This window comes from Solea solea, chromosome 4 (genome assembly GCF_958295425.1).
Source record: "Solea solea chromosome 4, fSolSol10.1, whole genome shotgun sequence".
NCBI lineage: Eukaryota > Metazoa > Chordata > Actinopteri > Pleuronectiformes > Soleidae > Solea > Solea solea.
The window spans coordinates 19,098,172-19,112,952 of NC_081137.1; the positions used below are offsets into that span (position 1 = coordinate 19,098,172).

A 14,781-nucleotide genomic window follows, 5' to 3' on the forward strand; every position below is an offset into this window, starting at 1 on the left:
CCCCCGTCCCCCCCACACACACACAAACCATTTTTCGGGAGAAGGAGATAAAGCTGCTAAGCTGATGACTCAGCATTATCGAAGTGCTTTGTTATACATTTATGTATGTGTGTGTGTGTGTGTTGTGTTTTGTTCAGCTGACATACTTTTTAAGGCTGTGCTGCATAAATGCATGGTGCAATTCTGGAAAATAAAGGCTTGTAAGTCCTTTTCTTTTTTTTTTGCACTGTGGAAACAAGAGATTAGAGGCCTGGATTCCTCCCTTGTACACAGCACTGCTCATTATCACCGACTCTCTCGGGACTGGTCATAAGCCCTGATATTAACATATGTACATTTTTAAAAAAAACGCAGTTCCCCCTTTAAAGTGCTACTGAGAAAGGAAGGAAGGAAGAAGAAGAAAAAAAGAGAGATGACAGTGGGGTTGAAGACGTCCCGCTGCGTGGCGCGATGAGTCTCACGAGAAGCCATTCCAATGTTTTCCGTTACACTGACCACATCATTAAAACATAGACTGTATATATAAAAGTGGATGTTATCTTCGGGTTTGAAAAATGAAGATGAAGAAGTGGGACGGATGCAGCATGCATCCAGCCAGGCAGGCAGGCAGGCAGGCAGGCAGGCATGAAGGCAGGGGGCAAATCTGAACTCTTAATTTAAATGGGCAAATGAGCCTACTTCTTACTGAAGTTATGATCATGAGCAAACATTTTCCTGAAGAGCTGATGGTCTCAATCGGTCGTCTTCTGCAATAGAAAATGATGGAAAGCTTGGGAATAAGGCTTCAAAACAGGAGCTTGTTTTGCCACTAGAAGAATATATATATACATATGTATATATATATGTATATATATATATATATATACATATATAAATATTATACATATATAAATATATATGCATATATATATACATATGTACATATACATGTACATATGTATATATATGAAAGGTTCCGCCTCGTGTGGGGAGTAAAATGTGAACTCGGGGACAAGAGAGCCTCTTAAAACACACACACACACACACTGTAATGATTCCGGCTTATTCCCCACACATGAGTGCGCCACACAGGTAAACAAAGCTTTCATGTTCGAGTTCACACTCGCACATAAATACTCAAAGTGGGGGGAAAAAAGTGGGAGTCAGTGAGCTGCGTTATTAGACCTGGGATCATCCTCACCACCACCACCACCACCTTGCGCTGCATTATCGAGATGTCCCAAATGAACCTTCTCATTTCCATCTCCGGAAAGCCAGACGATTCAATATTTGACCAGAAACACTGTTATCTGCGCCGCGAGGAAACTCAAACACCAGGGACCGGAATCAATCAACAGTTTTAAAGCCGCTCTCCGAAGAGAACGACAATACATCTCCCAAATAATATTTTGATAGTGAGTGCGTGGAGGTGGAAATGGGTCAGTGCTGTATGTTTATTCAGCTCCTCTCATGGCACAGAAGAGTCCAGACAGACAGCAGGTCCACTCTGATTCTACTTGTTTGTTCATTTTGGAAAACAAAACAACAACCAAAATAAAAAGAAGCACAGCTCCAGATGCTGTGCAGTCTCCGGCTCAGTCGGCTGTTTCCGACGCTGCTGTAAACCAACATTTCTTTGTTTGTGCGGGACGCAAACATCGCGTTATATTACACGTTTAGCAGATTTAATGTCAGGGAGAAGGAGGGAATTAAAGGGCGAGTGCAGTTTTGTCGTACAAGGTAGTGACACGTCAGTCGGCGTCTTACACACAGCTCCCTGAGCAAGGTTATTATAGTGAACGAAAACCGACGAAACAGCAGCGACTAAGATGGAAAAAAAGACTTTCGTTTACTGAAATAAAAACAAGATAAGCAACCCACACTGAATTGTGTGTTTATAAAACTAAAACTAACTAAAGTTGTAGCGAAAATGTGCTTCATTTTTGTCTTTGTACATTTTTTAAGGTCGTATTTGAGACACGATACTTATCATTATGACCTTTTTGAACCATGCACCTGGCAAATACTCCAGATTACAAAAAAAACTAACATTAAAACTAACCAAAACTATTGTAACCTTGGTGCAGTGAAAACACGAGAAACCATTTCATCGGCTTACAAAGCGAAAAGAAACTTCAGTCTCAGTCTTTTCGAAATGGCGACCCTGCCGCCGGTGCCTTGTTTGGTAAAATCGAAAAGAATGATTTCAAAACACTGACGTCCCAAGATGACACGTCTGAACTCACTGACGGAGGCAGCAGTGGATTAAAAAAATCAAATCATGTAAAACTGCCAATTTTCTACATGACCTTGTGACCTCAACATATTCTTTAAAAGATATTAGTCTTAAGTGTCTTTCACTGAGAGTGACCGCCGCGCGTCTCGGGCTGTTTCTCGACTGCCGCGCTGACTGATGTTTTCAGTAGTTCCTCCAACAATAACTTCACACAGCCTAAAAATATTCTTTTAAGACCTCGTCGCTTCCTTATTCCCACTTCATCGTGACCAAAAAAGTAAGCAGCAACATAAACCAAAGTCCCGAATCAAACTGAGATATGAAAGTGACAGATAATAAAAGCGTGTCTCTCTAAAAACACACATGCACCGCGCCCCCAAAAGCTTTAAAAAAATAAAGCAGCGAGGGAAAAAAAAGGCCAAGTTGTCCACTAATCAGAAGGTCACTGGTTTGATTCCTGGTTTTCTCTATTCCACGAGCATCACTGGGCAACACACTGAACTCCAAATTGCTCCTGACGGCTGTGCTGCCTGTGCCTGAATGGGATGTGAAAGTAATAGACAAAAAGGAGTAGATATCCAAGTGCTGCATGAATATATATGCGCGCATGTGTGTGTGTGAATCTCAGCCATAATGAGAAGTGCTTCGAGTGGTCATTAAAACCATAAAAGCGCCATGAAAGCAGTCCATTCCCCCCGTTTAACCACATCCAGTCGACGCAGAGGTGAGATATCTCCATTAAGATGATATGAAGGTACACGTGCGAGGCTTCACTGCCGCTCGGACTCTGCACCGAGTCTCTGCAGCGCCGCTGTGTTTACGTGAAGATTTTTGTGCATAAATAAAAACAACTGCGGCGTAATTTTAAGCGACTTCCCCTGGCACAGCAGTCCACTCTCAGCACATGATGCGTGTGTAATTGAAGCGCAGAGACAGGAGGCTGGAGCGTGACGTGACGTCTCCCGAGCACCATTCTCTCAAGAGCTGGGGCTCGACGTCATTTAAGAATCCTTGAAATGAAACCACAGACTGTATAGACTGGGTTAGAAAAGTGGAGCTGAGGATGGAGGAGCAGTGAGATACAGGGAAGCAAGTCTGCTCGTTGTCATAAGAATTTGAATTCTTGAATGGCCTTAAATGCTAGTTTCAGCTTTTCTGAGTGGACACCAGTGTAATTGACAGCTGGTATCGTCCAATAGGAGCCCTCAACATGCAACCTGGAGACCACATCCACTGATTAATCGATTACTCAATGATTCGACAACTATCTTGAAAAAAGATTTGAAGCTTTTTTCATTTATTATGATTATAACAAGATTTCCGATGGTTTGCGCTTCTTAAACGTGAGTATTTTCTTCATTTCTTTGCTCTGGATAACAGGGAATTAATTAAAAGTGAATCATTTTGGTTTGTGGACAAAACAAGACACTTGAGAACATCATCATTTCCAGGTTTGAAGAACACCGATCGACGATTTTTTTAAGGTTTTCTGACTTTTTATGGCGCAAACGATTAAACGATTAATCGTTAACACAATCGACAGATTAATCGATGATGAAAATAATCGTTAGTTGCAGCTCGAGTGATAACCAGTCCACGGTTGGAAGCGCAGGCACAATCGTGTGGCGATCTGATGTGAAGGAACTGAGGAGGAGGAGGAACTGAACACTTTCCGCAATTACTGAACTATTTAAACCACTTAACTGCTTTAGGGTAAGGCTGAACCTCAGAGGAGCTCGCAGAGTACAGAGGTATAGCTCGCTCATGCAGAACAAATACATTCATAGGCTCGCCGTCCTCAGATGAAGGATGTAATTAAAAAAAAGAAAAGGCCTCTGCTGATTCATCCCCTGGCCTGCGAACCACAAACAAAGCGCGGTAGCAGAACCCCCCCCTCCTCTGCATCTCTTTGGGCTTCGCACCTCGTGTCAAAATAAGACACAGAGTCTAACAAGAGCGCTCCTCTTGGAAGCTGTCGTGCAGTTTTCTCAAGGTCTGGGGGAAACGAATGAATCAATAAGGCATCCTCTGGCTCTGTCTAACTGCTCTCAACACACCAGACCTTGTTAAGACCTACGAGTCAGCCAGACTCTGTGCAAACACTGGAGGATTCTCTAATGGGCAACACACACACACACACACACACACACAAGGCAAAAGAAGAACGACAAGACACCCTTGACAAAGAAAGACTGTGGAGGGAAAGAAACTGTGGAGTCTGGCTCCCCCTACTGGCTGTGTGTTGAAATGAACCCATCACACTGCATGAGCATGTGAAAGGCTGAAATGGGATGGGAACGCCTTGTTCTTTGAGAAGCCCTTCAGAGGAAAGTCCACAGCTTAGGAAGGATGTGAAGAGAGGAGCAGCAGCAGCAGCAGCAGCAGCAGTGGCAGGATTTACGCTTTTACTCAGTCGCTTTGGTACATTTCTACAATCGACGCGGATTTCTGAGTGCATTCCTCGGACCGACGACAACCAACACCTGCAAAGGTGCGTCGCTGTCGTACGACATGAGTCCGACTTCAAAAGCACACGGCTACTCGTGGGAGACGGAGATTGGACCGGATCGGCATTTACATTTTTCCTGGAAGGGAAAAAAAAACGACATAATACTGTAACTGTAACCGATAGATGTATAGGTAAATGAGCTTAGTGCAGATGGATGATGTCGTGTACAACGACGCACACAAGCAATCCTCTCATGCCAGGATGTTTTAAGGGGGTGAGATTACTCAACAGAGAACAAGGAAAACATCCAGACATAAGCAACTGATAATGTAGACGACAGCATACGCGAACGCGCCAAAGCATATGCATGTTGATCAGAAACGTGCACACGTTACTAAATGACGTGGAGAAATGTACAAAAGCGACCGAGACGAGCGGTGAAACAGGCAAACAATCGGAGGCCCCGAGACCCACGGGAGCATTGGAAAACCAGAGGCCAGCACTGGCAAAAGTTGTAAACTGTAAACAACAACAACGACGACGACGAGAAGAAGAAGAAGAAGAAGAAGCCTGGTTCGTTTGTTCACAGGTTGAAATCATTCACAGACACAGTCTTTTTTTTTTTTCCCAGTCTCTTGTTCCGTGTGCCGCTGTGATTTGGTTTTAGCCGTTTTGTTGTGCGTCATTATCTCTGTTCGGCAAACAAAAGGCGAGTCCCCCACTCCCCCCCCCCTTGAAATCTTGAACTTGAAATGTTCCTGTTGATCATTTGAGTGTGTTTTTCGTAACTCATCTGAGGCCAAGCAGAATGATGAAGAAGCCCTTTTTTTTTTGGAAGATTCCATTCAGAGGCACAGCTTTCGCTGTTGTGCTTCCCCCACGCCACGCCCCCTTCTTTCCCCTGTCTCTAAAAAAAACTAGAGGTTCAGTCTCGGGGCCACTAAGGCAAATTCTCTCAGGATGTTTCGGGCCACGTCCACCTTGTACTGCGCGATCATCAGCGCCCGCTTCACGTCTTCAAAGGAGTAGCCCTCCCCCATCAGCTTGGCGATCTTGGCGTCCACGGTCTCGGACTCCGTGCCGTGGGGTTTGCCCGACTGGATGTCTGGGGGGATCTTCCTTGGCAGTGGCTTGGGCGGCCTGGCAGGAGCCTGCGAGCAGTCCATCAGTACTTTCGACGGAGAGAAGAGGAGAAATAACGTCAGTATAAAAACGACTCTCAGGGGGAATAAATGGGATATAGCAAGTGTTCTTGCTGGAGCAGGGAAATGTGGGTAAACCAATCATTGCTTGTCAGAGAACAACAGCTGCTTTTTCCCAGTACATTCAGAGTTCAAAACTTCGATTGTGGTAAAAATGGTCCTAAATGCCGTCTGTCTGCTTCAGGAGAAACAGTTGCAGCAGCCTTTTCAGACATGAACTATGAAAAACTAGAGTTCACATTCAAATATGACAAAAAAAGGAGCAGGAGATTGTCAGCAAGAGGATGTGTAGATCATCTAGACGAGGGCTGGAGGCTGTGCAGACTAATTTCAAGACCATTTTCAAGGTCTGAAAACAGGGTTTACAAACAGGGTTTACAAACAGGGATACAAAATTCAGAATTCAAAGTTTCAGACAAACTTTGCACATCTGTGTAAATCAAGTCCAAAGAGCTGCTCAAGGCTTCCTGTTCATGTTTATTAGATTTTCTAAAGAATTAAAATACTCTCTTTGGTTCCAGAACGTTCAAAGGCTCCGACTTAATCCAGTTAAATCTACAAACTGTGTTCACTCCACATTTAGATGACTTATTTACTTACTTTTATTCGTCAAAGTTACTTTTTTCAGACCTCTCTTACCGGGTAAATGGTCGTACTCCAGGCGGCAGCTTCTCGAGTCTTTCAGGTGTTCGGTGTATCGTCTGACTGGAGGCAGAGGAGCGGCACTGCTCAGCATGTCAAACACTGTGTCTAGACCAAAGGATGACACGGACAAAGTCAGGTAAACAAACCCCCTGCTGCCACCTGTCACTCAGCAACATGATGTTACGTGAGGTCCATTTTTGCACTGGGCACGAAAAAAAAGACAAGAAAATCATCTCACCGGGGGTTAAGAGCAAGTGCTCGTGTCCGGAAGGCGGCCTGTGCGGTCGCGTGACCATGGAGGAGGACGAGGAGGACGTGGAGGTGTTGAAGGACGAGGACAATGAAGAGGAGGAGTCAGTGAAGCTGTATCGCGCTGGTGGCTGAGGAGGAGGCGGAGGAGGAGGTGGTGGAGGCTGGGATGGAGGGCGGCTGTTGAACAGATCTTCTGATGCTAAAAGAAACACAACAAGAAGGCACAGACTAAGATCTGCCCCGGTTTATATATTTGTTCGATGATTAAAATCAGAGCCACGTGCTGGATTACATGAAGAGCATGCTGTGAAAGAGAGCGAGAGAGAGAGGAGGGGGGGAGACGGGGACAGGAAGAGGCAAAGGGAGCTTGTTCATGGTCGAAATGATCAAAGACAAACAATTAGAATGTTTGAGCCAGACTTTTGAAAGAAACTCTGTTTTTGGCGACAACATGTGTATCATTTAATTGGATCAATGACGAGCACTGTAATGAAGCAGTATAAGGAAGTTTATCAGAGCGCTTCCTGTGTTAAGTGCCAAGAAGATTTATATATATATATATATATATATATATATATATATATATATATATGTATATGTATATATAAATATACATGGTTGCCTCTGATGGATGACTTGCCTAAAGATCTAAGTGCAGTCAGAGAGAAAAGGGCAGCCTCGATTGGTTTCAGACGGAGTTAATCAGCGCTGAGAAATGTGCAAGGCTGCCATTTGATTTATTGTTGCTTTCTTTTATTGTTTACTCATTTGTCTGTCTCCCCTCGCTCAGGCCACTACTCATTCATGTAGGTTTACAAATGAAATTAAAATAGAGATTAGAATATATTATTGTTTGAAACGCCTTTTATTTTACATTGATTGAAAAATCCCAGAAATGTGATTGGGCCTAATTCCTCCTTTATTCTGCATTAAAAGTCATATATATATATATATATATATATATAGGGATTCATATTTAAGTAGAAAAGGCTTGATTTGGTATTTACTATCCGAACAGAAGTCACATTTAAACTGAAGCCTTGTAAGAATGACAACTTCTGACTCAAGTAAGCCTGAGGTAACTTAAATAAGTTCAAATGAGCCAATGAAGTCATGGCAAAGTCATCTGATTGAGCTTTTTAATTACAATAATGGGTCCTTGATAAGGATTGTGACTAGTCAAAACAATAACAAAATAATTAGAGTATGATAATGCGAGGAAGCAGCATGGCATCATGGGAATTGTTGTTGTCTCATTTGGCTCCCCTGAGCATTTGCGCCTTTCGGGGAGAGCTTCTGCAGCAGGAGGCAAAAGGCAAACGAGTCGTTGCGTGATCCATTAGTGACAAATTCACACAATAAAATAGTTTTAATAAGATTATTATCCTGGAGGAACACTTGTGTGGCAGTGGGAGAGGCGAGGACATGAGAAGAGGGACATTTTACTGTTGGATATGTTGTGGGGGGTGAGTTCTGGTTTGGGTGAGATACCTTGGGGTGGCAGCAGAATGTCATAGTCGGACGGTGACTGCTTGGTGGTGAAGGGGCAGAGGACAGCGTGTGCTGCCCCCGGGACCAAACCCCTGTCCAAGTCTGAGTGTCTACCTGTGGAACACACGCAGAGTTCAGCAAACAGCAGCCTGAGACGTGAACAGCGCCTCCAGCAGGGCACAGCGGGTTCAGCACATCAATTTTTGGTCACACTTTAGATGAGGGAACGGATATTCACTATTAATTAGTTGCTTATTATCATGCAAAATTGGTAACATATTGGCTCTTAATTAGTCATTATTAGTACTCATTAGCCTTATTCTGCATGGCCTTATTATACAACCAGTAAGCCATTAACTAAGAGTTTTCCTTAATAACCTCAGAATTATTGCTTATGAGTAGTAAGTAAGGAAGTTGTTATACATGAATTACAATCTCAATATACTTTGCTTAGTATGGACTTCATAAGTTAGTTACTTCCTTACTTACTACTAATAAGCTTATTGGAGGTTATTGAGGGAAAACTACTTAATAATGACTAATTAAGTGCCAATATGTTACTAATTTGCATGCTAATAAGCAACAAATTGATGGTGAATACGTGTTTCCTAATCTAAACGTGTTACCCAATTTTTTAACATGGCAGAATAAGGCAGATCTCTGTGCTGGCATCCAGATGTTTGCTTTTAAGAAAAAACTAATGAAATCTAATTGACTTTTATGGAAATCAGCAGTAAACCTTCCTATGGAAGTGGGCAACACAAGACATTAGATCAGGGGAGTCAAACTCATTTTAGATCATGGGCCAGAGCAGTAAAATAATAGTATACAACCTATACACAACAAGTTTTGCCTAAGTTTTACCACTCACACATGTGCATAACAACTTACAGATCACAGTGGCTCTAGCTACAAATACAACCCGAGGGCCAGAGTGGATCCTCTGGTGAGCCTGTTTTGGCCCACGGGCCGTGCATTTGACACCCCTGCACTAGAGGATTATGTCAGTAAATTCATGAATAAAAGAAAAGAAGGAATGAATATAATGTATCAATAATCCTTCCAGTTTCAATAGGGTTCTTGCAACCTTGTTGCTCGAACCCTAATAATAGTTATGTGTCCGTCATCTTTAATGGTGTTAAGACTCACCAGGCTCCGGTGGGTGTGGCCTCTTCTCCTCAGTGGATGGCTCTGGTGAGCCGTTATCCAAGTGTCTGAAACACAACGCATCAAACTCTCAATCCTAATTGCTGTATCGCCATAGTAACCCACTGTATGTACATATGTGAGGGTGGGTGTCAGTACCTGCTGGGCACGGAGATGCAGAGCGGAGTCTGACTCAGGCAGATGTTGGACGACGGGACTTGATAGTCGTCGTCCACCCGCTCCATCAGCCTCTGTGGTCGCTCCACCGCAGGACTGCTGAAAGGGTTGGGGGCTCTGTAAAGACGCACGGCAACCAAAGTTTTCCATTAGTGTCACTCCGACTGCTGTAAGATTTATGAGGTTTTTTCATGGCGCAATTAGGAGGAGGAGGAGGAGGAGGAGGAGGAGGAGGAGGATGCAGTGGATGGTGCATTTTTAATTTTTGCATTTTAGAGATCTTACGAAGGTCCTAAAAACACCAATGTGACATGACTCTCTGCATTCCCTCAGCCTGTCATCCTGACACATGCGACAGCAGAGGATGAAGGAGGAGTTTATATAATAATGGAGAGAGTGTTAACTGGTACAGCTGACGTCACACAATCCTGTACGCTGTTCAAATTTATTTTCGTGCTGCGTCGGGCAAGATATATACACAGGCAATATGTCACGGGGCAACTTGTCTCTTCGCCGGCTGTATTTGTGATTAAAAAAGTGAAGATGGTAAGTAGCCGTTGTGCCGTCGGGGATGCCAAAAATGTCGGGGGGGGGGGGGGGGGGGGGGGACGAGAAGAGGAAAACATTTTAGCAGATCACTAAAGATACAGAAAGTTGGATCACTGCCTAAAAACATGTGCTCAAAGACGCCTAGGGGTGACGGTTAGTGTTGTTGCCTTGCAGCAAAAAAAACGTGGGTTACTTCATGTTTTGCAAAAGTGGGAATTAGGTGAATTGGACACTTTAAATTAATCGTAGGTGTGAATATGAGTGTGAATGGTCAGCTGAGACTGAATCCAGTGACCCACAAACCTCATGTAGACAATAAAGTAGTCCAATAGTCTAGCTGTGATATCTTGTCTATTTTAGCCAGATGAGAGGAAGTTGAACAGACGGTAATTTTCCCCTGAGGAAACAAACCGTGGAGTGTATTTTACCGACAGCTGAAGGCTGTGTTTGTTCTTTTTTGGAAGGTTAAAGAGTTAAAACCAAAAACTCCAGCGTTACAGTACAATCACATTATTCTGCCATGGTATTAACTCCTGCATCGACCAAAAAACCCCCCATCTATCTTGAATGATGCATTGCTCTCTTTGGCCAATCAATACCAAGAAAACCCTGCACAGCTTCATGTCCCTATTATAACTACTGTTATTTAACATACACTAAGTTTATGAGGATGAATGAGGCTCTTTATAATGTATATGTGCGTTAATAAAACATGCGCGTAGAGTTTGTGCGTGGTAGAATAAGTGATCGCGCAAATAAAACCTGCATATGTTTAGAATTTATGGGTGCGGGTCAGCTGTGGCTTCTTCTGTAATGAAGTGTGTGTGTGTGTGTACTTGTATTTCTTACACTTTTAAAGCATAGTACTGACCTTGTTTGAATTTTTGTGTTTACAAAACTAACTAAAAATAACTAAAATTGTTGTGGAAATGTGCTTAGTTTCATCTTTATAAATGTATTTCATGCATGATCCTTTTGGGTTCATATGAAGTGTATTTATTTTTTATAATATAAGGAGTTGTGTGAGCACGAAGGGTTAAAATGGCATCTTTTGTTGGGTTTTTATGACACAATACTTTTTTTCATACATCACATTACAATAAACTAAAACACACTAAAACTAATACAAACTTAACTAAACTACATTTTAAAAACAAAAAGTCAAAACAAAATAAATTTGAAAACTAATGAAAAATCCAAAACTATTATTACCAGTCGTCCTCATGGAGACCAGATCCTGGTTCTAATGAAGAAGAACCTAATTTCTAAGGACTGGTTAAGTTTAGAGTTAATATCTAAATCATTTTGACTTTAAGATGACATTTGTGAAGGGATTTGAGGGTTAATTCTTATTTTTAGGGTTGTTTTTTGGGTAAGGGTTAGGTTAAGGATCAGGATCGGGTGTAGGCATTTAGGTGTGATGATTAAGGTTAGGGCTAGAGAATACATTATGTCTATGAGTGTCCTCACTGAAGTGCTGTACAAATATCTGTGTGTGTGTGTGTGTGTGTGTGTGTGTTGCTCTGACAACATCACTATATTTTACAACAGTAAATCGTATTCAGCAGAAGCAGAACTTCCTCTTTCAGCTTCATTAGAAGTGGCAGCTCCATCCCCTGCCTCCACGGCAGCTCGATCCACAGAAATACCTAATCCAATTCTGGTTGCAGCTAAAAGGCTATTTGATGTTCAGCTGTAATTTTTCAATGCCGTTTCCTAAACCAGGACTCTTCCCCGAGGCTGCTGGAACTCACTCATATATATATATATACAGTATATGTAAGGTCACAAAGAAAGGAGACAGAACTTCACATTTGATGACATTAATCACTGCTGTTTACAGACCGTCCCTGATCTCTGGTGAGATACGATCTCACAGGTGCACAGGTGTTAGAGCGCTGTCACTCAGACCACATTCAGAGGTGGTCTCTGCATTCTTTGAGCGGCACGAACACAAACAGTGCTTGAGGCGTCTCGGGGGCCACACCGAGGGACCACCTACTCAGCGGACACATGGCTTCTTCTTTAGTTCCCCCGTCTGCCATCAAATTCAAAATCCTTCTTTTAACATTCAGGCGGTTCCAGCCATAATGAGTCTATTTCAGTCTATGAAATAAAAACGGCAGGATTTAAAGAAAAAAATAATTGACCTGCGTCGCGCCTCATGCAGACAAACACAGACATCATCATTACTGTTCACAATGAGCACATTTATGGTTTTACCCTGTGTGTGTGTGTGTGTGTGTGTGTGTGTGTGTGTGTGTGTATGTGTATGTGTGTGTACTCACTTGTGGCTACTGGTGAGTGAGGACTGAGTTGGCGAGAGCCGTGAGGGAAGGATGTCATACTCCTCGCCGAGTTGAACGCCATTAGAGAAAGGCTATAAAGACACACACACACACACAAAAGAGAACAGGAGACAATTAAAATTGGGTTCACTGTAAACAGAATTGGATGAAAGGATGATGATGTGAACTTAAAGCTGCCGACAGTGACGAGATCTTTTGGCGACATCTTAAAAATGATTGTCAAATTGCTGATTCATTCATATCTAGACATATCTTGAATAAAAGATTTCTTTAGTGGGTCAGGTAGCAGTGCACTCAGCAGGTAGACTCACTTTCAGGATGTAGAGAAAAAACACAGAAACTTGTTTTTATGTCTTAGAGGACACATCATAGGCATAATGCACTATGAAAATAGCCATTTTTATCCCCTCTCCACCCAAATATAATTAATCTGGAGCCACAAAACCCATAAAATTAAGATAATAACATGGATAAAGTTTTTTATCCGGGTATACTATATTTTAAAGAACAATATTTTGTTGCATTTATTGAATAGAAGGTCTGCAAAACAACAGAAAACAGTTGATATTTCATTGCTGTTTATACCCAACCATAGAATCACGTACACCTAGTCCTTCCATCGCTTGTGGAAAATAAATAATATGTATAAAAGTTTATGCATGATGAGAAAACCTGCCTGGCATAATAACTATGTGGATCCAAAGATGGACATGACTCTATTCGTGTACTTCTACTTTCGAATTTGACATAGAACTTGGATGTGACGCACAAAATATTAAAACACTTTTATTTATCACCTTGATCTCTAAATAACAGGTGTTTACTTATTTATTTAAATAAAATAAAAAACATTAGTAATATTAATAATTACAAAGATACAAGGAGCTACTGCAGAGGAGGTTGCAGAACCCTTCCCTAGCCCCTTACCCGAACCTTAACCATCACAACTAAGTGTCTAACCCTAATCCTGACCATAAAAACAAGTCTTAACCCTAAAAAAGCCTCTTTAAAGTTGTAGGACCCATATAAAAATGTCCACATAAGGTCAAAATGTCCTCACAAAGATAGGATTGTATGTTATTTTGGACCTCACACAAAGACATACATACGAGCACACACTACAGTACTGTAAGTGCCAATAGTGAGTGTTAAAGCACTCCGCCGAGAACATGCAGCAGATATTTTCTGCTCCTCTGAAATGAACATAAACGTTGACCCACTGCCAAGAATAATTAACATTTACAAGAGAAGGTGCGGCCCTGTTAATGCGTTAACAGCCGACTCCGTGTGTGGGCGACTTACTCTCCAACATCTGCATAAATATGTTAGTGCTGCGTGGTGCGTTTGTGGCCCGGTTGTTCAGAAGTAATCTGATCTGGATTTTGGATCTTTGATCAAAACTTGGAAAAATGGAAATTGGTGTTTGTGCCGTTTTCAGAGCGGCTTAAATCTGCTTCACGGCGGTGCAATCAAGTGTTCTTTTGAGACGTGTTATATTGTTCCGGGCCATTGTTTGATCCAGATCAAATCTTCTGTGAAGGAGACGCATCTCACTGTGACAACACTGTTTCTGACTCAGCTTTAAACAGAAATACCGTCCTATCCGCGGAGCCACGTTGTTTCCTGGACAATTTGGAAAATCCTGACCTTCAGCCAGTGTGATTTATATGCAAAGCACACCTGCCTCTCTAAGGAAGACAAAGTATGTAAATGACCGTGTCACCTTGCAGAAAAGTGACCAAACATGACAATGCTCTCCTCAAGCATACGGGAAGCACTTTGTGATCAAAGAGAGTCTCACTAGGGATGGCAAGTGATTGGCCGCGTGTGCACGGGTGCGTGCACTGCACTTCAAATGATAAAGTGGAATGAGAGTGTGGAAATTATGCACAGCCTCAGTAGCATTCTCTCTCTCTGTCTCACACACACACACACACCGGCAACTGCTGAGGCAGTCTCTGTGGGATTTGCTTAGTCATGTTTGAGTTGTCGGCTCAAACTGTGAGTTTCACTTAAATCGCGGCTTCTTTTTTTTTTTTTTATTATTTATAACACGTAGTTTTTTTGTTTTTTTTCTTATTTATATTCCGTCCCACACACTGCAGAGAATCTGCAGCATGCCTCATCTACAGAGCGAGTGTCTCACACACATTTCATTCTCAGGTTTGGTGGAGAATTATGCTTGAGGAATTCAATAACAACAAGTGGACATTTGCTATAAAACCCAGTGTGTAACTCATATTATGTATAGCTATGGACATAATAATTAAAATTCACAATAATAAGACTGTCTCCCATGTGGGAATAATATGCCTCGACTCCAGCTGGTCCAGAATGCTGCCGCTC

At 42.3% G+C, this 14,781-nt stretch overlaps 1 protein-coding gene across 4 annotated transcripts in view; it reads right to left on the reverse strand.

The window, feature by feature from the left end:
* Positions 1-922: 922 nt before the first annotated feature.
* The window catches only part of cblb (Cbl proto-oncogene B, E3 ubiquitin protein ligase), a 57,051-nt gene continuing 43,192 nt past the window's right edge, over positions 923-14,781 (reverse strand). For all 4 annotated transcript variants that reach the window (XM_058627143.1, XM_058627141.1, XM_058627142.1 and 1 more), the window contains exons 13-19: positions 12,415-12,506; positions 9,560-9,694; positions 9,404-9,468; positions 8,255-8,368; positions 6,750-6,962; positions 6,506-6,616; positions 923-5,835 (exon numbers count right to left, since the gene is read on the reverse strand). In XM_058627143.1, coding sequence (XP_058483126.1) covers positions 5,582-5,835; positions 6,506-6,616; positions 6,750-6,962; positions 8,255-8,368; positions 9,404-9,468; positions 9,560-9,694; positions 12,415-12,506 — 984 coding nt within the window. In that variant the 3' untranslated portion in view covers positions 923-5,581. The remainder of the gene's footprint in view (positions 5,836-6,505; positions 6,617-6,749; positions 6,963-8,254; positions 8,369-9,403; positions 9,469-9,559; positions 9,695-12,414; positions 12,507-14,781) is intronic.